Source organism: Lissotriton helveticus, chromosome 2_1, assembly GCF_964261635.1.
Source record: "Lissotriton helveticus chromosome 2_1, aLisHel1.1, whole genome shotgun sequence".
NCBI classification, from domain to species: Eukaryota; Metazoa; Chordata; class Amphibia; order Caudata; family Salamandridae; genus Lissotriton; species Lissotriton helveticus.
The window spans coordinates 1,452,485,454-1,452,511,677 of NC_136059.1; the positions used below are offsets into that span (position 1 = coordinate 1,452,485,454).

At 46.2% G+C, this 26,224-nt stretch overlaps 1 protein-coding gene across 2 annotated transcripts in view; it reads left to right on the top strand.

The window, feature by feature from the left end:
* CCNI (cyclin I) overlaps window positions 1-26,224 on the top strand; it is a 431,201-nt gene that overhangs the window by 323,801 nt on the left and 81,176 nt on the right. For both annotated transcript variants that reach the window (XM_078676373.1, XM_078676374.1), the window contains one exon: window positions 20,118-20,258. In XM_078676373.1, coding sequence (XP_078532499.1) covers window positions 20,118-20,258 — 141 coding nt within the window. The remainder of the gene's footprint in view (window positions 1-20,117; window positions 20,259-26,224) is intronic.

Below are 26,224 nucleotides of genomic sequence, written 5' to 3' on the forward strand. Positions count from 1 at the left end.
TAGGATTTTCTCTGGTTCAATCAAGTTCTATCGTGATATTGTGTGCATCCACGCTTGGTGTCTGGTCCCTGGACACCCGATGCAGTACTGTATAGAAGACTGTGAGAGAAGCACCTTCTCCCTGGCGGGAGCACAACTTCAGCAACAATGAGTTGCTTTCCTCCGGTTTAAATCAAATGTTATACACTCAATAAATCCTGCTCAGTAATGGTGAATCTTCAATGCTTTCATGAAGTATTTATTCTTGATCTTCAGTCCTTAATCATAGCAAATAATGATAAATTGGTTCCATAAACGTTAAATCATGTTGAATTCACAACCCAATGCATTTCGGGTCGATATCACAACCCTTCATCAGGGGTCCTGATGTAAGTTCTACAAAGCAAAAGAACAAGAGTTTGGACTCTATATCGTCCCAAAACTGATCACATTTCTAATGATATACATGATGTGGCGAGGTGGTGCAGAAAAAGAAATCCTGAGAAGTGCCCATGAATACCTGCCTGAGTGCAGTGCAACATTCCTGTAAGCGCGCTGTTAAAAAACGTGCTGCGAGTTGGAACTCCGTAAATAAAAAGCTTGAGATGCCCTAGAATATCGTAAGTGTCGTGAGCAATCTGAAGACACTTCAAAGATGTGATGCCATGCAGTGGAGAGAAAAAAACAAGAACCCTTCAAAATCCCATGTAGCTTTGCATGCCGAAAGTTGAAAAGAAGCCGTCTGAATTCCGTATCGGATTACTGACCAATATCTGCTCAATACACCGTGACCGTGGCATAAACTGTGTGCGGTAAAAGTACAATCAACAACATGCATTGAGGGGGCTAAAATCTATTACAGGCAAAAAAAGACTAACAGCTTACCGTATCAACACCGGTTCTTCTGCCACTCTATACTTTTAATCAGGCAGTTTACCTTTTGAATAAATTACTGCTAGGACTAACTGACCTGTTTTAACTCACTTTATTTATTTTATTTTTATTTATTTAACATTTATATGGCGCAGCGAATCATCCCCAGGGGGATCTCTCGGCGCCCGGCAGTGTAGAAAAAGCAGGACCCTCGACCAGCCTGGGCCCCTAGAACAGCCAGGTCTTTAGACTCTTCTTAAAGTGGCCCAAAGAAGTACAGCCACAAATTGCTTCCGGTAGTCTGTTACAATGGAAGGGGGCAAGATACGAAAAAGCACGCCCTCCCATTCTAGATTTATTAATTTTGCACGGAACTAAAAGATTTTGATTACTGGATCTCAGTTGACTCCCTGGCCCATACGCTCTTACCTTCTTTCTTAAGTATACCGGGCCCAGGCCTTGCCTTGCCTTGCCTTAAACACCAGGATAAGAAGTTTAAAAAGTGCTCTCTTCTTGACGGGCAGCCCCCCCCACATCTACACACACTAGGCCCCTCACCGCACTCAACGGCAGGAACAAAAAATCCCGGCCAAAGAGCCCCGTACTGGGTGCCCGTCAGGTATTGCAGTGCCGATCTGACGAGGGGCAGGCTCATATGATGAAGCAAGACACCTAGCTTGCTAGGTGTGTGAGAGCCCTAGTTCCGAAAATGGGAATTCCCCTTCCTTTCTCTTCAGTGTGGGGCTACTCATGGCTCACCCCCACCTTTAGTATCTCCCTGCTCCTTCACTTGGACTCAGTGGAACTCCATACCCTTCTTGTGTACAACCCTTCAGGAGGCCCTTCTGCTTCTTCAGCTAGGTGACTTCATGGCTGCGCTAGACCTAAAGAAGATCTATTTCCACATTTTAATACATCCGGCACATATCCAATATCTCAGGTTTGTGGTAGGCAGAAGGCACTACCAATTCAAAGTCCTCCCCTTTGGGGTGACTACTGCACCTTGGGTACAAGTGCCTTGCAGCAGTACATGCTTACCTGCCTAGACAGGGCGTCCATTTATTCCAGTATCTGGCCTATTGGCTTATCAAAGCTGCCACTCTTCAACAGTTTCAAAACCACAGGCACATCACAGTAGATCTGCTTAATCACCTGGGGTTTACCATATATGTCAGAAAATCCCACCTCCAACCCCTACAGATCCAGCCTTACCTAGGAGCTATTTTCAACACACACATAGGCCTAGCCTATCCCAATAGTACAAGGATTCAGTCTTTCCAAAAACAAATACCCTTGTTTCAACCAGATCAGCCGCTTAGTCAGGACAGTCATGTGCTTCATAGGCATGATGGCTTCCTGCATAGCTATCGTACCTCATGCAAGCCTACATTTGCGTCTGTTGCAGGAATGTTTAGCTCTACAGTGGTGTTACACAGAGTGTCATTGGGACGATCTGGTGTTGATCTTCTGCCCCACTCAACACTCTCTGCAGAGGTGGAACACCAACAACCTGTTACGTTATGTTAACAGTTTCTTATAAAGCGCACGTACACCCTGGGGCTTCATGGCGCTAACTGACGGAAAATACTAATGGAGGGGTAGAGTGCTTAAACCGATGAGAAGAGCCAGGTTTTAAGCTGTTTCCTAAATGCCAGGAGATCGGTACAGGAACGCATCCCCAGAGGGAGGGAATTCTAGAGTCTGGATGCAAGAGTGGCGAACCTGCGTCCGCCCTGGCATTGCAGTTTGAAAGTTGGTGTGACCAGAAGATGAAGATTGGCAGACCGAAGGTTGCGAGAGGGGATATACCTGGGGAGGAGAATGTTGATGAACTGAGGGCTACGGACATGGAGGGATTTGAATACCATACAGGCTGTCGGAAGATCAGTCTGGCTGCCTGGTTCTGAACCAGTTGAAGACGTTTGCCCAGATGAAGAGGGAGGCCCAGATAGATGGTATTGGCATAATCCAGATGGGACAGTACAAGTGCTATCACCACCTGGATCAGGGCCGGCTGGGTCAGCATCCGACTAATTTTCCTTATTCTGCGGAGTTGATAAAAGCAGGAAGATCCCACCGATCCCACCTGGGCCTTCAGTGACAGCTCACTGTCGATGATTACTCCCAGGCTCTTCACTTATGCGGAGGGAGTGGGTGGGAGACCCAGTTCAGGGGGCCAATAATGTGGGCCCCAGTATATTTGGCTTTTACCATTAAGGATAATTTCTGTCTTGCCCGGATTCAGTTTTAAATGATTCGAGTCCATCCAGCGACAGATATGTAGCATGGTCTCTTGAAATTCCCTGATAGTCGGAAGAGCTATCTACAGTGAAGATGAGCTGCAGGTCGTCCGCATAATTAAATGTGACGGCCTTAAATTTCCTCAAGGATTGGATCAGAGGAACTAGGTATAGGTTAAACAGAAGAGGGGACAAAGAAGAGCCCTGGGGGACCCCACAAGTAATTGGGAGTTTAGGGGCAATGAAAGGGGCCAAGCGGACCGCTTGAGTGCGGTCGCTGAGGAAAGAGCTAATCCAGCTGTATGCTGAGTTCCGGATGCCAGCTTGTGCGACACGGTCGAGCAGGATGGCATGGTCGACCGTGTCGAACGCCGCAAACAGGTCTAATAAGACCAGAGCCTGAGGAATTGCTTTGTCTACGTTGGCACGGAGAGAATCCATGACAGTTGTTATGACAGCCTCGGTGGAATTGGCAAGCCGGAACCTAGCCTGATGGGGATCCAAATGGTTAGAGTATTCAATAAAGTTGGAGATAAGGCTGGTAACATGGGCTTCAAGAATTTTGGCCAAATAAGGAAGGAGAGAGATTGGCCTGTAATTCGAGAGGACAGAGGAATCTGCACCTGATTTTTTAAAAAGAGGTACGATCACTGCCTCTTTGAAAGCTTTGGGGACCACGCCCTGTAAGAGGGAGGCATTGAGAAGGGTCAAAAAAGGGGCAGTAATAGCCAGAAGAATTTCTTTTTGGATATATGGGGGACAGCAGTCCCTAGGGGAGCCAGATTTAACCCTTGTAGTTAAGGTACGTAAGGAATCGACATTGAGGAGTGGGAAGTGGTCAAAGATGATGGGACGGCTTTTCCTCGACCTTGTTCTGTACACCTTTGTTACTACCTGTGGGAGATCAAATACCGGGGCTCCACATGAACTACCTGAAGCTTCTAGCTGTTTACCTAGCATTGCAAACTTTCCTACCTCAGGTTATAGACAAGGTTGTCCTAGTCCGGATGAATAATGTGACAGCCATGTATTAGCTACAGAAACAGGGGGAACACGCTTTCCACAACTTTCAGCTGTCTCAAAGCATTTGCCGTTGGACTCTTAGTTACAAAATTCACCTGTTAGCGGATTGCCTTACAGGGGTGGACAACAATCTTGCTGACCTCGGCAGGATGCAGCAACAAGTCCATGAGTGGGAACTCCACCCACAAGTCTTCCATTGTTACTCTCGCAAATGAGGATTCCCTCAAAAAGATTTGTTTGCAACCACGGTCAATGCCAAATGCCCACATTTTGCCTTCAGGTACCCACACCCACAGTCCAGCGGCATTTCACTATGGATGAATTGGTCAGGGACATTTGCCTATCCTTTTCCTCCTCTCACTCTTCTTCCATTTGTGATTCAGAAGCTCAGGCAAACCCCTCTCCTGCTCATCTTGGTAGCTCCCACTTGGGCTCTACAGCCTTGGTTCACAACTCTCCTCCACTTTTCTCTAGTTCCCCACGAGAAGCTACCAAACAGTCAGGACCTTCTCATGCAGAATCCTGGCGAAATCAGGCACCCAGGTGCCTCAAGCTAGTGATTTGGCACCTGAAGTCAGAGAATTTGGATACCTAAATGTTGCCCCTGAGTGCATGAACATTCGTAGGGAAATCTGCAGACCTACCACTTTGGCATACTACAAAGCCAAATGGTAGAGGACTGTCTGCTGTTGTCACTCTAAACAAATTGACCCTTTAAAGGCTACAATACAAAACATTGTCTGTAACTTGCTTCATTTACAGATCTCTGGCCTAGCCTTCATTTCTATATGATAATATTGAGCCGCAATAGCTCAAGGTCCTAGAAGAATGATTATATCATGGGTCCCACCTGCACCCTCATTTAATCTTACACTGTCCTCATACGACTGATGGGACCCCTACCGCCTTCAATTTCTCTCTTGAAAGGTCGCGTTTGTAATTGCTGTTACCTCGCTCAGGCCTGTTAGTGAGCCGCAGGCATTAACCTTGGAAGAATCTTTCTTCCAACTCCACAGAGACAGGGTTGTCCTCCACACCAACCACAAATTCCTTTCAAAGGTAGTGCTCATCTCCATCTCAATCAGTTGGTCTACCTGTGTTTTTTCCTCAACTAGACTCTGTTGCCTAGCGGGCTTCAATACTTTGTATGTCATAGGAGCCCTCATGTAGTACATTGATAGGACAAAAACGTTTAGAAAGCCTTAACAACTCTATGTTGCTTTTTCCCTAGCTGATAAAGAAACGGCTATATCCAAATTGGGCATTGTCAGATGGATAGTTAACTGAATTCAAACATGTTATACTAAAGCTAAAAGAACGTTACCTGCTCCTCCTAGAGCGCACACACTACTCAAAAGAAAGGAGCATCTATAGCTTCCTTGGGGAATATTCCAGTAGCTGACATATGTAAAACATCTACCTGGTCTACACCACACACTTTCACTAAACACTCATGTGTGGATGTTCTAGAAAGCCAACAAGCTAACATGGGCCAGGCAGTGCTACATACAATTTTCCAAACAACTGCAACACCCACAGCTTGGCCACCGTTATTGGGGAGGACTGCTTTACAGCCTGTGCAGAGCATGTGTATCTATAGTAACACATACCTCGAACGGATAATGTCACTTACCCTGTAAGCATCTGTTTATGGCATGTCGTACTGTAGATTCAGACACACCCACCCTCCTCTCCAGACTCCTGCGGCCATAGCAGTTTTCTCCTAATATTGTTTTTCCTCTTATGCATGAACATCTCTTTTCTTATCACTCCATTTCACACTCCATCCTCCCCGCGGGAAAACAATTTAACAATGTGGAGTCCATGCCCATGTGCATTGTCACCAAGAGGAGTAGTCACTCTCATTTTGTGACTCAAAAGACTTCTTAGAAGAAAAACAACTTGCACACATCCAGAACAAATACTATATGGCAGTAGTATGCACAGCATGTAAATCTACACCACTATATGCCATAAACAGATGCGTACAGGGTAAGTTACATTTGAACATTTTCCTTCTGGTGGGTACTTTATCTAACTGCAGATTCCTCACTTCATTCCCACCATCCTGTTCTGTGGAGTGGTATATTTTTAATATCTAAAAACGCCCCAAGATTTATTATCTACAATTTTTCGTTCTGTGTCGGATGGTGTAGAAAAGGCAAAGATAAGAAACTATCGTCAGCTCCCATGGGTTGTGCTTATATGTGGCTTTGCTCTGTCATTGGGCGGGATGGAGTGAAGGCAACGCCATCTAGCCGTGTGGGGGAGCACTGCTAAAAAATGGTCCAGCCTGATGCCTGGGGGATGTTATAAGGTGAGGAATCTACAGTCACATAGATTACCCACTAAAAAGAGTATTCTAAAGGTTAAGTAACTTGTTGAATAGTGGCACTGCAGAACGTCCACCTTTTAACATATACCAACCCATGGTAATTCATGTTAAACAGGCAAAGATGCTTTTCCAAAGACTGGTTAACACATTGATGAAAATACACATGTCGGACACTTCTACAGTCTCATTTGTGTCTAATGCTATTTCCACTGCAGCTCTGCAACATTTAACTACTGCCAATGCTTCAGTTAAGCAATTTTTGAATGGTTTCTTGCGTGCCAAAAGCCAAAAAACTAGAAAAGTATGAGCCTGGACATCTTGAAGGATCGGCATACACAATTAGTCTCCAAACTGGCAGACCTTCCTGCATTTCCCCACGTGCTCTGTCTTTCATTTTTTTTTTTACTAAGAACTGACATGAAATCCAAAGTGAGTTTACCGGGCTCCTTGTTTATCTATCGAGTTGTCCAGGAAATTGTTGACTTCCAACACTTTATTCATGAAAGTATTTAGACTTCTGAAACTGAGGATAACTTCCAAAACTGTAGGCATTCAGTTTTATGTAGAATTTCCACTCCAAAAACGCTAACTGAAACTTTGAGCAAAGCCAATTAAATTAAATGGATTCTCTCATTGGGTATTTTCTGTAGAACTGCAACAAATATTACGAACACCTTTATCAACAAGTGTCTGTACCAACCCCGCTCAGACATTGGCAAGGCAGATGGCCGCTAGATTGATCTTGATAAGCTGTACTTGGCCATGGTATCATGATTTTAATCAGATACACGTGCACATTCAGAACATGCTTTTTGAAGGAACATTCTTGACAAATGGGTTAAAGATATCCCAGAAAGAATAAAAAAGAGACTTTAATGGCACACTAAATTGGAGCCTTAATAGCTTGTCCTCAACCAAGAATGTAGGTAGGCTCATGCCAACTGCCATCCTCTGCTACCTAAAATGTTCTTTCTATATTAGGCACAGGGCTACATCTAGCCACTAGTTACGCATGGCATACAGTTCAGATCTTTAAACAATGAAGGCGAAGAGGAGACCCCATTTAAGAGGAAGAGGTGGCTCTGGAAGAGGTACCAGCTATCTCAACAGACGCTTAATTGTGGACACCGCCACACCCTCATTCACTACTGCACCCTGGCTTAGAAGCAGCTGAGAAACTTCAAGGATAGTGAATAGTAATAATAGACGAATTTGTGTTTGTTGCAGCTTTTTAAGGATACATCATCTTGTTAAACAAGAGGCCATTCAGATACATTCATAACGTTTGCTGCTATTAGAAGCCATAGAGGAGGTATCACAAACAGAGCGAGGACAAGAAATTAATTTTGCTTACTTTGCTGATACCAAATGAAGTATCTGCCTTTAGAATAGTGCTGTAATAAGGGCACTAAGCAAATGGGTTTAAACAATTAATTTAATAACCTCATTAAATGATGTAATACCATGTAGGTTCCAAAATGACTTACTTTTTCACTTGATTGGAAGAATGCACACTCTACCTGTCAGTGCTTTGGAGACACTAGAGATTATTACTTATATTGTGTGTGCCAGACATTACCATATCCCTCTTTTGCCTTTTGGAATACAATGAGCTCTGAGTGGTTTAGGAAAATGCTTGGTAATTTCCTGAACCTCTCACACCTCAGCCAACAATTACCACTTAAGACCACAGAGCCTATTTTTCAGTTCCTTTCAGACTATCTCGTGTGACAAGGTGATACCAATGAGAACAGAATTTCTGATGGATACATTTGCCAGTGGATTCCTCACCTTGTGAATATCCCCTGCGTCAGCAACATTCGGAAAATCTTTCGTAGCTCTTCACGCCGACGTGGATGACGTCACAGAATCACGGCATCGCGCGCAGCTCCGCTGACGTCACCGACTCCATAATAGGCCTACATCGGCGTGATAACATCAGTTCCCTTTTTTCCGTTTTTTCTAGGGATCCTCAGTAGCTACTGGGTAACTATGTTACTGTTTGTTACTTTTAGTGCTTTCATGTTTCTTTGTCTCCTGTCGTGATGTCCTCGAAGAAGACCGGATTAAGGCCGTTAGGAGAATGCGGAAAGATGATGTCTATCACGGATCCGCATGAGGACTGCGTACGGTGCCTTTCTTCAGACCATGATGTCCAAGGGTGTCTATGTTGCAAGAAAAATTAACCCCAGGGCCCTTAGAGAAAGAGAAGCGAAGCTTCTGGTTGCAAAGATGAAAGGTAAAAAAGACAGGAAGAGCTCGAAGTCACGCTCGAGGCGGTCGAGGTCGCGTTCGAGGTCCCGCTCGAGGTCGCCTCCGAGTTTGTCTTCGGGTCATGCTTCAAGATCAAGGAAGAAGCATAAGGAGAGGAAGCATGGTTCTCGACGTCATTCCGAGAAGGATTCGGACATGAAGTCGAAGTCTCCAGGTAGGAGGCGTCGGAAGGATGATATATCTCCTTCACCTGTTGATCCGGAAGGTGAGGCTTCGCCTGTGGAGTCTCCGGAGCATTCTCCGTCTCCGGCATCAAATCCGTCTCCGGCGCCGTCTCGATCTCCAACTCGAGAGGACGAAGAGGCTCCTTTGCCGGAAGGGTCTGCAACTCCGGAGAATCAGCAAGAGGACTTGGCTGATGCAGTTCCTGTGCCTCAGCAGGAGCAGCCTGGGGGTCAATACCCCGCATTTCCAGGCCCAGGTCAAGACCCTACGCATTACCTAAATGCCATGTATGGAGTCTTCTCGAGAGCCATGTACCCCTCTGGAGCACCGGCTGGTCCCATGGGTCCGATGGCCTTTAACCGCGGTGTGCCTCAGGCATATGCTCCGGCACCATTTATGCCTTTTATGCCGACTCCAGCGCTGAGGTATTCGACGCCGGTTCCATCTTCGCCGGCTCCGGTCCGACCTCGTGCACTTCATACTGCGCCACCTGCTCTGTCGGAGTCGGTTGTGGCTCCGTCAACGCCGACCCCGAAGATGAGGTCTAGGCGGGAGGCTCAGAGGCTTTTGGAGGAGCGTAGGTATAGAGCGCAGGACATTGAAGAAGGTGAGCTGCAGAATTCTGACGTTCTCTTTGAAGAACTTAGAGGCCAGTGGTCTGGAATTGTCTCCAGAGTGGGAAATTCTCTCCGCTCCTGACGTCCCTTCGAGGGATGTAGTGCCATATCACACAGTAATCAGGAAGGCGGCTGAGCTTTTGGATCTAAATCTGACCACTGCTGAGTTCAAGTCGAACATCTTGACAGAGGCATTACATTCTCCCTCTTTAGTGGTGGAACCTATGTTGCCTTTTAATGAGGCAATTACAGAGCCTGTTTTAGAGGTGTGAAAAAAGCCCTTTTCATCGCCTGCTGTTTCGCGAGCTGTTGCTAGAAGATATAGGGTGGCTCCTGGAGATCCTGACTTTCTCTCGACTCATCCATCTCCAGACAGTTTGGTTGTTCAAGCAGCCTGTTCCAAGACTACAACTGGGGCTTTTCCGCAGGTACCTGCTGACAAGGAGTCTAAAAAGCTGGACCAATCAGCTAAAAAGGTATTTTCATCAGCTAGCATGGCTCTCAAGTCCACAAATGCAACGTGCCTTTTAGGACGATATATACATGCTTTGATGGACTCTGCTAAACAGTTGGCACAAAAAATACCGGAAAAGGATAGACAGAATTTCAATGAAGTTCTTGCGGATACTCAGGCTGCTGCTCGCCAGGTGATCAAGAGTGGCTTGGATACAGCTGACTCTGTGGCGAGGGTCATGGGGTCATCTGTTGCTACCAGAAGAGCTGCGTGGTTAAAGTTCTCTGAATTTTCTCCTGATGTACAGGCAACATTAATAGACCTCCCATTTGATGGCTCTGGCCTGTTTGGGAAGAAGGCGGATGCTGCCTTGGAATGGATCAAGGACAGTAGGGCAACGGCTAGATCTTTGGCCCTTCAGACCAGAGGTACATCGGGCAAAACATACAGATGATTTGGGAGATCTTCATTTCGTGCCTACAAGAAACCACAACTGCAGCAGAATCCTCTGTAAAAGTCGTAAAGGGGTAGAAACAGAGGCCGCTCAAGAGGCCGTCAAGCTTCCTCCTCCTCCTCCTCTTCCTCTTCCCACCCCCCACCAACCACAGCAAAGCAGTCCTAGATCCGCCATTCCGGATCATGCTGGTCCTGTAGGGGGTCGGCTTACTCATTTTCTATGGGATTGGGAATCGGTTACATCGGACCTTTGGGTTCTCAATCTCGTGGAAAATGGGTGTGCTCTTCCCTTTCAGGAATTTCCCCCAAATTATCCTCCTTGCCAAGGGTTCTGCACAGAGGATCACCTGCTACTTTTGCAGAAGGAAGTCCTGGTGTTACTAAGAAAAGGTGCAATAGAGGTGGTTCAGGATCAGGAAAGGGGTCAGGGATGCTACTCACAGTATTTCCTGATCCCCAAGAAGGATGGCCGACTTTGTCAGATTCTGGACCTCAGGGTCTTAAATCTTTTTCTGAAACAGGAGAAGTTCAAGATGCTCACCCTTGCGCAGGTTCTTCAAGCGCTGCTGGAAGAAGACTGGATGGTGTCGATCGACTTGCAGAATGCATATTTCCACATCCCCATCCTGAAGTCGCACAGGAAGTATCTCCGTTTCACGGTGGGCTCGCAACATTACCAGTTTGCGGTCCTTCCGTTTGGTCTTACTACTGCGCCTCGAGTCTTCACCAAGTCAAGTCAAGTCAAGTCATAAAATTTGTATAGCGCACTACATACCCAGAGGGTTTCAAGGCGCTTAGGAAGAGGAGGAGGATTATTTGTCAAATATCCACGTTTTAAGCTGCTTTCTGAACGCTAGGTGGTTCTGGGTGAGGCGGAGGTAAGCGGGGAGTGAGTTCCATGTTTTAGCAGCCAGGTATGAAAAGGATCTGCCTCCCATGGTGGTCTTGTTGATGCGAGGTACAGTGGCGAGGGCTTGGTCGGAAGAGCGTAGTTGGCGGGAGGGGGTGTAGAAGGACAGTCGAGAGTTGAGGCAGTCTGGTCCGATGTCGTAAAGTGATTTGTGTGCGTGGGTGAGCAGTCGGAAAGTGATCCTCTTATTGACGGGTAGCCAGTGGAGGTCTTTAAGGTGACCAGAGATGTGTTCGTTGCGTGGGATGTCTAGTATGAGCCTGGCTGAGGCGTTTTGGATTCGTTGGAGTTTCTTCTGGAGTTTAGCGGTGGTACCTGCGTAGAGGGTGTTTCCGTAGTCCAGTCGGCTCGTGACCAGGGCGTGGGTGACTGTTTTCCTAGTTTCGGGGGGGATCCAGCGAAATGTTTTTCTGAGCATGCGAAGAATGTTGAAGCAGGAAGAGGATACTGCGCTGACTTGTTTGTTCATTGAGAGTGAAGAGTCCAGAATGACGCCAAGGTTCCGTGCGTGGTCTGTCGGGATGGGTGCTTTTCCGAGGGCTTCCGGCCACCAGGAGTCGTCCCAAGCAGAGGGGGATGTGCCTAGGATGAGGACTTCTGTTTTGTCTGAGTTCAGTTTCAGACGGCTTTGTTTCATCCATTCGGCGACTTCTTTCATTCCTTTGTGCAGGTTAGCTTTGGCGGCGCCGGGGTCATTGGTGAGAGAAAGGATCAGTTGAGTGTCGTCCGCGTAAGAGATGATGTTGAGGTTGTGTTGGCGTGCGATGGCCGCGAGGGGGCTCATGTATACGTTGAAAAGGGTGGGACTGAGTGAGGATCCTTGAGGTACGCCGCAGATGACTTCAGAGGCCTCGGACTTGAATGGAGGAAGGCGGACTCTCTGGGTTCTACCGGTGAGGAACGAGGTGATCCATTCCAGTGCTTTTCCTTGGATTCCGATGTTATTGAGGCGTTGTAGAAGGGTGCTGTGGCAGACTGTATCGAATGCTGCAGAGAGGTCGAGGAGGATGAGGGCGACTGTGTCTCCATTGTCCAGTAGAGTTCGAATGTCATCTGTTGCTGCGATGAGGGCGGTCTCGGTACTATGTTTTCCTCGGAAGCCAGATTGTGAGGGGTCGAGGGATTTGTTGGCTTCGAGGAAGGCGGCGAGTTGGCAGTTGACGGCTTTCTCGATGACTTTGGCCGGGAATGGAAGAAGCGAGATGGGGCGGTAATTTTTGAGTTCGGTGGGGTCTGCTGTTGGTTTTTTCAGAAGGGCGGAGAGTTCAGCGTGTTTCCAGTCTTCAGGGAAGGTAGCGGAGTTGAAGGAGCAGTTGATGACGTCTCGGAGGTGCGGCGCTATTACGGAGTCTGCTTTGTTGAAGATGTGGTGAGGACATGGGTCTGTGGGGGATCCTGAGTGGATGGAGTTCATCAGGCGGATGGTGTCCTCAGTGGAGATTGGCTTCCAGTCGTTAAGGGTGTTCACGGGGGGAGGATGGACAGCAGACGGCATGGTGGGTTGGTTTCCGGGTTGGTTGTCAAAGCTGTTGTGGATGTCTGCAATCTTGTTGTGGAAAAAAGAGGCTAGGGAGTCGCAGAGGGTTTGAGAGGGGGTGATGTCGTTGGAGTTGGCCGAGGGATTGGAAAATTCCTTGACGATGTTGAAAAGTTCCTTGCTGTTGTGAGCGTTGTTGTCGAGTCGATCCTTGAATGCTGCTTTCTTGGCTTTTCGGATTAGTTGGTGGTGAGTGCGGGTGGCGTTTTTGAAGGCGTCCTTGGTGCTGGTGGTTGGGTCTTTTTTCCAGGCCTTTTCAAGGGAGCGGCAGAGTTTCTTGGACTTCTTGAGATCATCGTTGAACCATGAGGCCTTCTTGCTGCCAGGTTTGTTCTGACGTTTTTTCAGAGGTGCTAAGGTGTCAGCGGTGTTGGATAACCATAGGGTGAGATTAGCGGCGGCTTCGTTAGTGTTGGAGGAGGGGGCTGGGGTGTGTTGAAGGAGCGATGCGGAGATTTGGTCCGTGGTGATTTTGTTCCAGTTCCTTTTCAAGGTAGGTTGGAGGTGGATGCTGGGTTTTGGTTTGTTGTAGGTGAAGTGAACGCATCTGTGGTCAGTCCAGATGAGGTCCGTAGTGTGGCTGAAAGAGACATGGTTGCTGGAGGTGAAGATGGGGTCGAGTGTGTGACCTGCGATGTGGGTGGGGGAAGTGACCAGTTGTTTAAGTCCGAGGTTGGTGAGGTTGTCCACGAGGGTGGCGGTGTTGCGGTCGTTGATCTTATCGAGGTGAAAGTTGAGGTCTCCCAGAAGGATGTAGTCTTTGGAGGGGAGCGCGTGTGGAGTGATGAAGTCCGTGATGTCTTCACTGAATTTTGCGCGGGGTCCTGGTGGCCTGTAAAGGAGGGTGCCTCTGAGTGTGGTCTTGGGGTCGATGTGGATCTGGAAGTGAAGGTGTTCGGAATTGGCGAGGTTGGCGTCAGAGCTGGTTGAGATGCGGATAGATTTCTTATGGACTATAGCGATTCCTCCTCCTGTGTGGCTGGTGCGGTCCTTGCGTGTGATCTTATATTCATCAGGGATGGCAATGGTGATGTCTGGTGCTGAGGAAGCATTCATCCATGTTTCCGTAAGGAAGGCGATGTCCGGAGAGATGGTGTCTAGTAGGTTCCATAGGTCGATGGCGTGCCTGTGGACTGATCGGGTGTTGAGAAGGATACAATGTAGGTGGTTGGGGTCGGGTATCTGTGGTGAGGTTGTAGCGGAGATGTTGTCGGTGCCGATGAATTTGCAGGAGTAGCAGGAGAAAGGTCTATGGGTGCGACCAGGAGCGGCTTGGACGCAGTTGGGAGCGCGACCGGGGTTAAGGGCTAGGAGGGTGGCGGCATCGTAGGTAATGCGGGAGGGCTGGGTAGCGCGAGGGGCAGGGGGTCTGGCGCTGGGCGCGGTCCAGGCGCGGACGGGCGTAGACGGGCTTACCTTTGGCGCACCTTCGGCGCGGATTGGGCGCGGTCGCTGCGCGCGGGAGCAACTGTCATAAGAGGTTGTGGAGGGGGAGGGGCGAGGGAGGATAAGATGGGAGGCGGTTGCGTGGTGGAGGGGGCGGTCTCAGGGCAGAACAACAACAACAGAAGCAAATGGCGGCTATAGCGCGATTTTGACCCGGTTTGAGGAAGGTTTGACCCGGTTTGAGGAAGGAGCAGAGGTAAGGGCTGAAAAACGCTGATAAATGGTCAGCAAATGCAGGTTACAGCAAAGGTAGTTCTAAAAAAATCAAATAATGCAGGCACAGTTATCACAAGCAGGCAGGCACGTTCTAGCGCTGAGCGAGGGCAGCAGCGCTATGCAGGCAACAAAGCAAGTTAACAGAGGCGTCCAGGAAGCTTAGCAGCGCGATGTAAACAATACCAGGCAGCTCAGGGCAGGGGTCAGCGAGGGCAGGAGGGAGCGACCGTGCTCAACCAGGGTCGAGGTGGTCACAGCGCTATGGAGGACAGGGGTGAGCTTACAAGCAAAGTGGGAGGGAGGATAAGATGGGAGGCGGTTGCGTGGTGGAGGGGGCGGTCTCAGGGCAGAACAACAACAACAGAAGCAAATGGCGGCTATAGCGCGATTTTGACCCGGTTTGAGGAAGGTTTGACCCGGTTTGAGGAAGGAGCAGAGGTAAGGGCTGAAAAACGCTGATAAATGGTCAGCAAATGCAGGTTACAGCAAAGGTAGTTCTAAAAAAATCAAATAATGCAGGCACAGTTATCACAAGCAGGCAGGCACGTTCTAGCGCTGAGCGAGGGCAGCAGCGCTATGCAGGCAACAAAGCAAGTTAACAGAGGCGTCCAGGAAGCTTAGCAGCGCGATGTAAACAATACCAGGCAGCTCAGGGCAGGGGTCAGCGAGGGCAGGAGGGAGCGACCGTGCTCAACCAGGGTCGAGGACCAAGGTGATGGCTGTGGTGGCAGCACATCTCAGAAGGTCAGGGATACCAGTATTCCCTTATCTGGACGATTGGCTGATCAAAGCAGAATCTCCAGAGAAGGGGCTCCATCATCTGCAAGTCACAACTCAGTTGTTGAACAGATTAGGCTTTTCGATAAATGTACCCAAATCTCACCTGGTGCCTTCCCAGCGCAACCTATTCATAGGTGCGGTACTGGATAGTACTGTGTGTCGGGCATTCCCTCCACCTCAAAGGCTTCGCGACATACAGGAAATGATTCCTTTATTTTACAATGGAACGGTCGTTCCAGTCCTGAAGGTTCTTCGTCTGCTCGGTCTGATGGAATTCCTGCATTCTGTTGGTCAACCATGCACGCTGGCACATGAGGGCACTCCAGTGGTGCCTCCGCAGGCAGTGGTATCAGCACAACTGAGATCTCAGGGAGTCTGTGAGGATCTCCAGAGAAGCTGCAGCGGATCTGTCTTGGTGGAGAGTGGAGGGCAATCTGTCTCAAGGAAAGCCCTTCCATCTGCCTCCATCGGTGGCCACGGTGATAACGGATGCATCCACTCTAGGTTGGGGTGCTCATCTGGGGGACCTGGAGATCAAGGGTCTTTGGTCTCCAGAGGAAAGGTTGCTTCACATCAACCTTCTATAGTTACGGGCGATACGTTTGGCGCTCAAGGCATTCCTCCCTTCCCTTCGTGGTCGGTCGGTTCAAGTCCTGACGGACAACACGACCGTGATGTGGTATGTCAACAATCAGGGAGGAGTGGGATCGCATTCACTTTGCAGAGAGGCTCTGCGTCTCTGGTCCTGGGTTCAGGACCACCAGATTTGTCTGATGGCAAATCATCTGGCCGGAGTTCTGAACGTACGTGCAGACAGTCTCAGTCGGCAGTTCTCGGCTGACCACGAGTGGAGGCTTCATCCCGAGGTGGTTCGTCTCGTCTTTCGGACGTGGGGAACTCCTCTGGTAGACCTGTTTGCCACTCAGGAGAATGCTCACTGCCCGTCATTCTGCAGTCTCCAGTATCCGATGAAGGGAGCTTTGGGGGATGCGTTTCAGTTGAGTTGGGACACAAAATGCCTTTACGCGTTTCCTCCCATACCTCTGATTCCTCGGGTTCTGAGGAAGATTCGCCAAGACCGGGCCCAAGTCATATTGATCGCCCCGGATTGGCCAAGAAGGGTGTGGTACACAGATCTTCTCCACCTCTCCTCGTGCCCGCCGCTCCGTCTCCCTCTCAGGGCAGACCTCTTCTCTCAGATGGAGGGGCAGGTTCTACACCTCCATACCTTACACCTTCATGCCTGGAGATTGAACGGGGCAACCTGAATTCTTTTTCTCTCCCACATGACGTGGTGGATGTCATCTTATCAGCCAGGCGTCATTCCACCAAGTCTATCTACTCTTATAGGTGGTGTAAATTTGGCTCATGGTGTGGGAAGTCCATTGACCCTTTGAAGGCTCGATTGTCTCACATTCTTCAGTTTGCTCTTTCTTTGGCTCAGCAAGGGTTGGCTGTAGCTACGCTCCAAGGTTATCTATCGACCTTGTCGGCATTCCTCTGTCTGCTGGATCAGCCATCCTTGTTTAATTCTCCTATTGTTTTACGGTTTTTAAAGGGCCTTACTAATAAATTTCCTCCTACCCCATTTATTGTGCCACGATAGGACTTGAATCTTGTGCTTACTTTCTTAATGGGTTCACCGTTTGAGCCTTTGCACAAGTGTCCTTTGAGGCTTTGATCTTTTAAAACAGTCTTTCTGATGGCGATTACCTCGGCAAGGAGGGTAAGTGAGCTTCAAGCTCTGAGTTCAAAACCCCCATTTTTGACCATTCATGCTGAAAGAATGGTACTTAGGACCAGGGCTGCTTTTCTGCCTAAGGTGGCGACTCCCTTCCATCGTGGCAATCCATTACCCTCCCTACCTTCTATCCTCCCCCTTCTAAGGAGGACGAGAGACTTCACCGCTTGAACCCTAAGAGGGCGGTGAGCTTCTACCTCGACAGAACTAGTGAGTTCAGGATTGATGACCAGCTCTTCGTGGGTTTTATTGGCGCCAGAAGAGGAAAGGCTGTGCACAAGCACACGCTGTCAAGATGGATTGTCTTGTGTATCAAGATATGCTACTCTCTGGCGGGTAAGGAACCTCCTGAAGGTTTGAGAGCTCATTCTACTAGAGAAAGGTCTGCTACATCTGCTTTGTCTAGAGGTGTGCCTGTAGAGGACATCTGTAGAGCGGCGACTTGGGCCTCCCTCCACACTTTCGCCAAGCACTACTGCTTAGATTCCGAGGTGAGGAGGGACGGTCATTTTGCGCGTTCTGTCGTCCAAGATTTTCTGGTATGGAAGAGTGGACACCCGCCTCCGAGAGTGGGACTGCTGTGGGAATCTATTCACAAGGTGAGGAATCCACTGGCAGATGTATCCATCAGAAGAACAAGTTACTTACCTTCGGTAACGCTTTTTCTGGTGTATACAGTATCTGCCTGTGGATTCCTCACTGACCCACCCGCCTCCCCGTTGTCCACTCTTTTTTACCGGCATTAGTGACATTGTTTTAATGTATATATTTTATTATCAAAGGAAATGTGTTGTTGTAATTGCTTTCCAGCATTGACTGCACACTGTGTGTGTTACCTTGATTATTTGGTACTGTGTACATTGTGTATATATCTACTATTGTTGGTCCGTCCGTGTGCCTTGAAGGCACAGAAAAAAGGGCAGAGCTGATGTCATCACGCCGACGTAGGCCTATTATGGAGTCGGTGACGTCAGCGGAGCCGCGCGCGATGCCGTGCTTCTGTGACGTCGTTCACCTCGGCGTGAAGAGCTACAAAAGATTTTCCGAATGTTGCTGACGCAGGGGATATTCACAAGGTGAGGAATCCACAGGTAGATGCTGTATCCACCAGAAAAAGCGTTACTGAAGGTTAGTAGCTTGTTCTTTTTTTTTTTTTTTTTTTGAGAGAGTTTTATATAGCGCGAACTTGAACCGAACCGAATCCGTTATCAGAGCGCTTTACATAGCACCAGTTACTTTCATTTTTTAGGCACGGGGAGATTAAGTGATTTGCCCAGAATCACAGGGGGTTTTGGCGTCGTTACCGAGACTCGAACCGAGTTCCCCAGGTCCGAGGTCGAGCGCCTTAGCCGTTAGGCCAACCCCTCTCCCAAGGTTCTACCTTGCGAAGCCGGCGGAATACCCTAATCACAACTGTTCTTGGAAGGTCATGAGTAATTGACATTGATCTTTCAGAAAATGAATCATTCTCAGGGTGAAACGTGTGCCCTAGGATAGAAAACGACATAGCAAGCGTTTTTAGTCATTACCTAGAGGGATATTTGGGTCTAAGCATTAGGGTAGGTTAGTTGATGACTCTTCCGTCAGCTGTTGGAAAGCTTCCTGGATATTTTAATCACACGCAAAGTATTGGGGTGTCCTTCCCTTAAGACATAAGGGTACCCAATAAAACAGCAAGGCCTTAGCGGTGCACGCCAGTAGGATTGCAACGTCTGCATACAAGAGGACATACTTGGGAACAGAGTTAGCAGAAGGTACATCTAAACAAGAAGTGATCAAATGTTGGTTGTTTGTTAATTAGCACATCCCTCTGTCACATGAAAGGCAGTCCTTGATTATCAAGTGATTAAAGAGTATGGGGGATAAGTCATACTGAAAGCTATATATATATAGGGCCAAATTTAGCAAAATCTTCTAAATAGGGGACGCCAAGTTTCCCATGACAGATTTAATACGATGTAGAATGGAGTAGGGAGAGGAGTTATCTTCAACATTGAATTTTCTCCACTTGCAGGGCAAAGCAGTTGGTTTAACCCCAAACAACCACCCCATATATAGCCGTTTGTATGCACTGGGTTTTATAAATGTTCAGTAGTAGTATAATCGGTTTGCCACCCAGGGATCGTGATAAACCCCCCGGATGAGGGAAATGGAGTATTTTTTCAAGCCTGTTGTTTATAGTGAGACTCCGTAGTTTGGGGCCACTTGCCTTTTTGTGCAACTTAGAGAAGTTGGTAGCTAAGTCTAAGTTAGAAATAAACGGAGAGAAGGCACTCTAAGCACAGCAAGGGTTTAGTAGTGTGGGCCTGTAGGACTGCATTTTCTGCATGCATGAGGACGGGAGTAAGAACAGTGTTAACAGAAGGTAAACCAGAAGCGATCAAATGATGCTTAGGTTTATTAATGTACATATAAATAGGAGATGTGCAAGAACCCAACCCTGGTATACATCCTTGTACTGTAAATTAAGTGTTTCTGAGAGCTCCCCATAGGTCCAGATCGCACCCTAGCTGAAAGGTGTTGCTGTAGGACCTATTTAATATGCACTAGAGCTACATCTGTTCGCAGTTCAAGGAAAAGCAACCAGAGTTTGGTTCGATTTACCTTATTGAAAACACAGGATAGTTTCATAAAGACTAGACACAATGGGCAGTGCTTAGCTATGGAATAGATGGGGATTTAAGCGCTGCTGCACTGTACGAAGCTGCTCCCTGAAGCCATATTGCATGGACTTAAGATGGTATTCCCCTGTGTCCGCTCCCGTATTCTCTTGAAGATTACTCTTCCAATGAAGTGGCACTCAATGTGCTGACCTGAGACGAATAGAAGGTTGAATCTGCCTTCCTTGGGTTCAAACTTGTTACCATCAGAAAACTGTAAATAATAGAGGCAAACACTGGACTCCGTAAGCTGTCCCATCGGCTCTATCATTCTTTAGTCTGAAAACCTTGCAGTCTCAAAATGATATTTGTTTATTCATTAGGTGTACATATATTTCATTTGCCTAAAATATCTGACTTTATCAACTGCTGTGCTTGGCAGCCATGATAATTGGTTCATATTTCTCCTAGCGAATTCCAGTGCTGAAGGTGTTGGCCAAGGACAGTCAATGTGGTTGTTCTCCTGCTGAAATACTTCGGATGGAAAGAATTATTCTGGATAAACTGAATTGGGATCTTCACACAGCCACACCACTTGATTTTCTTCACATTGTAAGTTTTACAATAATAATAATAATAATACTTAGTTTTACATACTGCTTAATACCACATGTATTCCTTTCTATTTAAGTAATTAACAGGTGCTTCTATTACTAAAATAATGGTACCACCTTGCAAACATCAGAAAGATGACACGGTTGTCTGAGTTCTAACTAGTTGCATAGTTGGATACTTCTGCTGGTAGATCCCTTACATTACATTTTGAAACCTTTCTGACACCAGACTGGTTGTGAAAAACAGTGGCATCTCTTGAAGTAAAGTGAATTTTATGGAAAGCGGCACACATTGACCAACCCAATAAAAAGATGACGCCACCTACAAAACGTAGGTTACTCATAAACAGAGAGAGAGATTGTGTGTGTCTTTCGTTTGCTTAATATGTTAAATCTGACACAATGTTGGATTTAAGAATTTTAAACAAACAACATAGGCTTGCAGTGAACTGGTTGCAGGGTGTTTACCTTTTCTGTATCACAGCCTGGCACATTCAATAGCTGTGCTGAGGTTGGGGGAACACAGGACAAATAAAACAGGGGTATGGTCCCCATCTGGACCCCCCTAACAAAAAAAGAAGCCAATGCTGGAAAACTTCCTGTAACATCACTAGCATGCAGGAAGCGGTGCTATTGGACTCTGTAGAGGCTTGACCCCTCTTCTGGAAGTGACGACTCAGAGCTGCTTATATGCACCACCCCTGCACACTGACATTGGTTCCTTTTTTCCACACTATTGAAAGCAGATACAGAACTCTGATCCCAGCTTTTCAGTTTTAAAGATTTTTTTTAAAGCATGTACTTGAAATGAAAATAAGATGAGGTAAATTCAGAGTCTTCTTCATTCAGCCATCCACACTCCACCTCAACTGACATTAGATCAACATTCCATGGCAAGCTCCCACTCCCATTGGAATGTACAACTGGGAAATAATATACACAGCAGGTAATGGGACAAACCAAATGGGATAAAAGTGTATGTTGATACAGAGAGAGGTAAATTACAACACACCTCCCTTACATCATAAGGAAAACAACATATTACTCCATAACTGATCATTCTCAAGTAATACTACATTTCGGTAAGCTTTGGTCACACGACATTGAGGATAGAATTTGCTGTGGCTTTGCTGATCCTTAATGCTCCTTTAACCTATACCAAATTACCCCCTTTCCATGTGAGATTTCTTACTCCATTCCTCCCATCATATCATTTCCTGTATTGGCTCTGATGTTCTACACTCTCTCTGGTTTTAACCCTATCGGTGCTCACATCCATACCTCCTGCCACCCATGGGGGGTTCATTTTGGTACATGGTTCTCTCCCTCTGAGGGAAACGAAAAGAGACATGCCTGTGAAGAAATTGGGTGAGGTGTGGTATGCCCAAAAACAATCATCTAAGGATGTTTCCACATCTTGACCATTTACGAGTGCTAGTTGAATATGTTCTTTGATCAACCGATTAGCTCTCTCAACTAAACCATTTGCTTTGCGGCAATACAAAGCAGTTTTCCCATGTTTTGTATTGAGGGTTTGCAAAAAATCTTTTATCTGTTGGGATGTGATTTGGACACCATTGTCAGTGACAATAGTTGAAGGCATTCCTTCCTTGCTAAACGCATCTTTTAGGAATTATAAGACAATATCACTGTTCGCACTGATCTATACATGACCCAATGTGAGATATAATCAATTAACACCAACATATGTTTCTTATAAGTTCCTATGTTATCCATCGGTCCAATGATGTCCATGGCAAGTTTACTCCATGGTTTCTGAGGTACCACAACCGGGGATAAAGGGGCCTTCAGTGTGATTTTAGTTGTCTCACTTTTAGCACAGCTGTAACAATCTTTAACGATTTGTCCCTCTAAAGCAGTGGTTCCCATACTTTTTACTCCTGAGGACCCCCATTGAGTCACCACTGGAAGCCGGGGACCCCCAAGCAATTTGTATGATTTTAAATTTCAAATATTAAAACAGTAATTCGAAAACAAAAACACGTATGCACACAAAATAAATACTCAAATTACTAAGGATTTTGGGGCCAGATATACGACCATTTCATTTAGCGCCTCGCAATTGGCAACACATTGCGAGTGGCAAATTGCGAGTCGCTAAATGAAATGTACAACAGTGTGTTTAACACTGTTTGGGATTCCCAATGGGGTCACAAATTGCGAGGCTCATTAATATTAATGAGCCTCTCGCAATTTGTGAGCCCATTGGGAATGACAGCCCTCCCAGGGATGGTGCCCTGCTGGGCTCAGCAGACCACCATGTCTGGGACTGCTTTTAAGTAAAACATTTTTAAAAAATGCAGCCCATTTACATGCATTTAAAAAAAAAAAGAAATTGAAACATTTTCGTCTAATTTTTTAAGGGCAGGCAGTGGTCCACTGCCTGTCCTTAAAAAATAATTTTCCATGCATTTGTAAAGGGAAGGGGGTCCCCTGGGGACTTGAATTTACCATCTACTTGAAGTAGGTGGTAATAGCGGGTATTTTGCAACTGCAATTGCAGTTGCATAACATATGTACATGGTTTTGAGACTCGCTATTCGGAAGGGAATGCCCCTTCCAAATAGCAAGTTGCAAAACCTATTTAGCGAGTCACAAAAAAATTGCGACTCGCGAAATAGGCTATGTACATGGCCCAATAGGTTTGCGGACAAGTTTGCGTATATAAAAACGGGTCATACATCTGGCCCTTAGTATTTTATATTGAAGGAATTAAAGGAAAACATTTAACGGGAAGGTTGGTGCTGCATCTTCGTGACTAACTTTTAAATTGTTGGTTTTATTTCGCAGTACGAGGCCTTTTAACAGCATCAGGTTAATGAATGACTGGGAAAAAACATAAGTAACTAACTGGTACCAATCAGTTTGCAAGCAGCTCTTTGATGAAAGTTTATAGGTCTCTCTGTAACAAAACAATCTCTGTGACAAAAGCAGTACCCACAGACCTATGCATCTAAAATACTGCTTTTGAAAATGCATGTTACAGGTTCTTTGCAGTAGGCATATAAACCCTCTGTGCTACATTAGTTAAGTCAAAGCTGCCACTGATCAAAACTCTCATCTCTCTCCAGCAGGTACATTAATCACTGGCATTATCTTGACACTTTTATTGTTGCTCAAAAGCTGCTAATTATACAGGAAACTTTGCTGTGCTTTTAAAACTGCTGTCTACGGACCCCCTGGGAATGTGTCAAGGACCCCTGGGGGTCCACGGACCCCAGTTTGGGAAACACTGCTCTAAAGAATTCATTCTGGTGAACCAGAAGTTTATCCTGTCTATCTTTTTAGATACTTGTGCCTAAGTGTCCCTCATGGACCAATTCTACAATTTTCTTCCTTAAACCTTCTGGAGGTATTATCTTATTATTTGAAAATTTTATACAGCGCAAACAAGACCCAGATGGGTATCAGAGTGCTGTACAAAGAGAAAACTGAGGAAATAACAATAAAGCAGCATGAGAAGAATCTGAGGCATAAGAATAAATGTGGGTGCTAGGGGAGGAAGAGGTAGCAAGTGAACAACATGTAGAAGCCCAACTGGATGGGCCGTACAGTTTCATAATCGAACTACTTCCAAAGAGCGACGACATACAGTTTAAATCCCAAGTAAAAATGATTGTCCAGCACATATTTCAAACGTAAAGTGAAAATAATTGTCAAGCATAACTTCATTGAGCGAGAGGAAGTGTCTGGCAAAAGTCATAGAGGTTATTGCTGAGGAAGCCTAGATGGCCAAGCAGTTTCAGCATCAAACTACTTTCAAAGAGCGACAAGATACAATTTAAACCTCAAGTAAAAAAGATTGTCCAGCACATATTTCAAACACAAAGTGAAAATAATTGTCAAACATATATTTCGACCCATAACGTAAAAATGATTGTCAAGCACGAATGGGAAGTATCCAGCACAAAGACAAAGAGGCTATTGCTGATGATGTTCTTACAACAGTAGCCATTGACCTGTTTTTTTAATGAAGCAGTCGAGGGGTTGGCTCTGATCTCCATTGGGAAGGAATTCCAGATTCTTGAAGCTAGCCCTGAGAAGGTGCACTTGTAAGTTCTTTCTTTGTTGAACTTCAGAGGTTTCAGTAGTAGGGTATTGGAGCTTCTTTATTTTCACCTGGATCCGGAGAGCTCAAGTTTTTTTTCCAGGTAAATGGGTCTATTGAAGTGTAGAGCTTTATGTGTCAGGCAGGCTATCTTGAAACAGATCCTTGCTTCAATTGGAAGCCAAATAAGCTGGATTACGTCAGGTGTAATTAGATCATGCTTTCTAGCACCTGTGATGAGTCTGGGCGAGGCATTCAGAGTAGCACTTAGCGGCGCTAACCTAGATTTAGGAAGCCCTGCTAGGGTCACCAAACTGTATTCTACTCGTGAGATGACTAAGGACTGGACTGCTGACTGGAGATCCTCGGGAGGTAGGAAAGGTTTATTATTACTGCAAATCTTACCCTCTATGATACAAAGTTCAAATCTTAATTCCCGAAATCCCTAATCTCCTCCATAACCACATGCGCGCTAGCGTTATTCCGCTCCTGTGCTGAGTTTTTTAAAACCGCACTTTACATGACGAGCTGGGCTCGTCATGAGCGTGCGAGGAGGCTACCTCATGACGAGCCCAGCTCGTCATGAGCGTGGAAGGGGTTAAACTCACTACACTTATTAGGCCAGCCATTGACAATCTGGTCCTTGACTAAACTGATTGTCTTGTTTTTCTCCATGCTCTGTTCCCATTTGACTTCAGATAACACAGGTACCTGCATAGATAAAATGTGACTGTCCAACATTTCTTCTGGCGTTTCTATTTGTAAAGGGGCTCTAGACAAAAAATCTGCAATAGTATTTTCGCCTCCTGGAACGTACTCAACCTTGAAGCAGAAATTTACAAGACCTAATATCCATTTGGATGTAGGAGGAGTACTATGTTTAATCCCTTCCTTTGATAGAGAACATAAACATAAGGCATTTGTGATCTGTGTGGACAGTGAAATCTAAACATCAGAGATGAAATTTGAAGTGTTTCACTGCCCAAAAACACACCAGAGACTCTTTAATACAACAGAGTAGTTACACTCTGCTTTTGTTAGCACCTGCCTGCGAAGGCTAAAATCCTTTCATTCCCTCCATCTTTCTGAGAGAGCGGGGCACCTTGGCCTTTGTTAGAAGCATCAGTACTGAGAATAGTTTTTCTCCTACGGTCAAACGTACATTAAGCAGTTGAATCAATTATGTTTTTGTATTTCTCTTTACACAAAATCGTTGCTGTTTTTCAATAATTCACGTAAACGCTTACATTTACTTGAGAAGTTTTTAATATATTTTGCCATATATCCCAATCCCCCTAAAACGGATTTGAGAACATCTTTATTCTGAGGATAAGGAGCTTCCTTCACTGCACACAGTAAGCTGTTTTTAGGTCTGAACCCCTCTTCTGAAATTGGGAGATCTAAATAATCCACAACTGTGACCCCAATATGACACTTACTTTGTTGCACTGTCAATCCAGCATCCATACATTTCTTAAAAACTAATCTGAGAGTTTGGTCATGGGATTCTACTGTAGGTCCGTACACCAAAATATCGTCCAGAAAACATAGTGTATTATATACGCCCTTTAAGATTTGGTGTATTATTGTCTAAAACAACGCTGCTGCCGATGCCCGACCAAAAGGCATTCTCAGGACGTTGAACGCCCCAGGCGGTTTAATAAACGCCTTTAGGGGTCTAGATTAAGGTTCGAAGTCTACTTGGTGGTAAGCCATAGAAAGGTCACTAACACTGAAATAATAAGCCTGACCTATGGTACTAAGCATTTCATTTATTTGTGGAAGTGGGTATATTTCAACCCAGATAGATGTTCTCGTTAAGCCTAGCAAGTCCACACAGAAAGGAATGCCTTCTCCATTTGCCTTTGCTGCAATAACAATCAGAGCCAGCCATT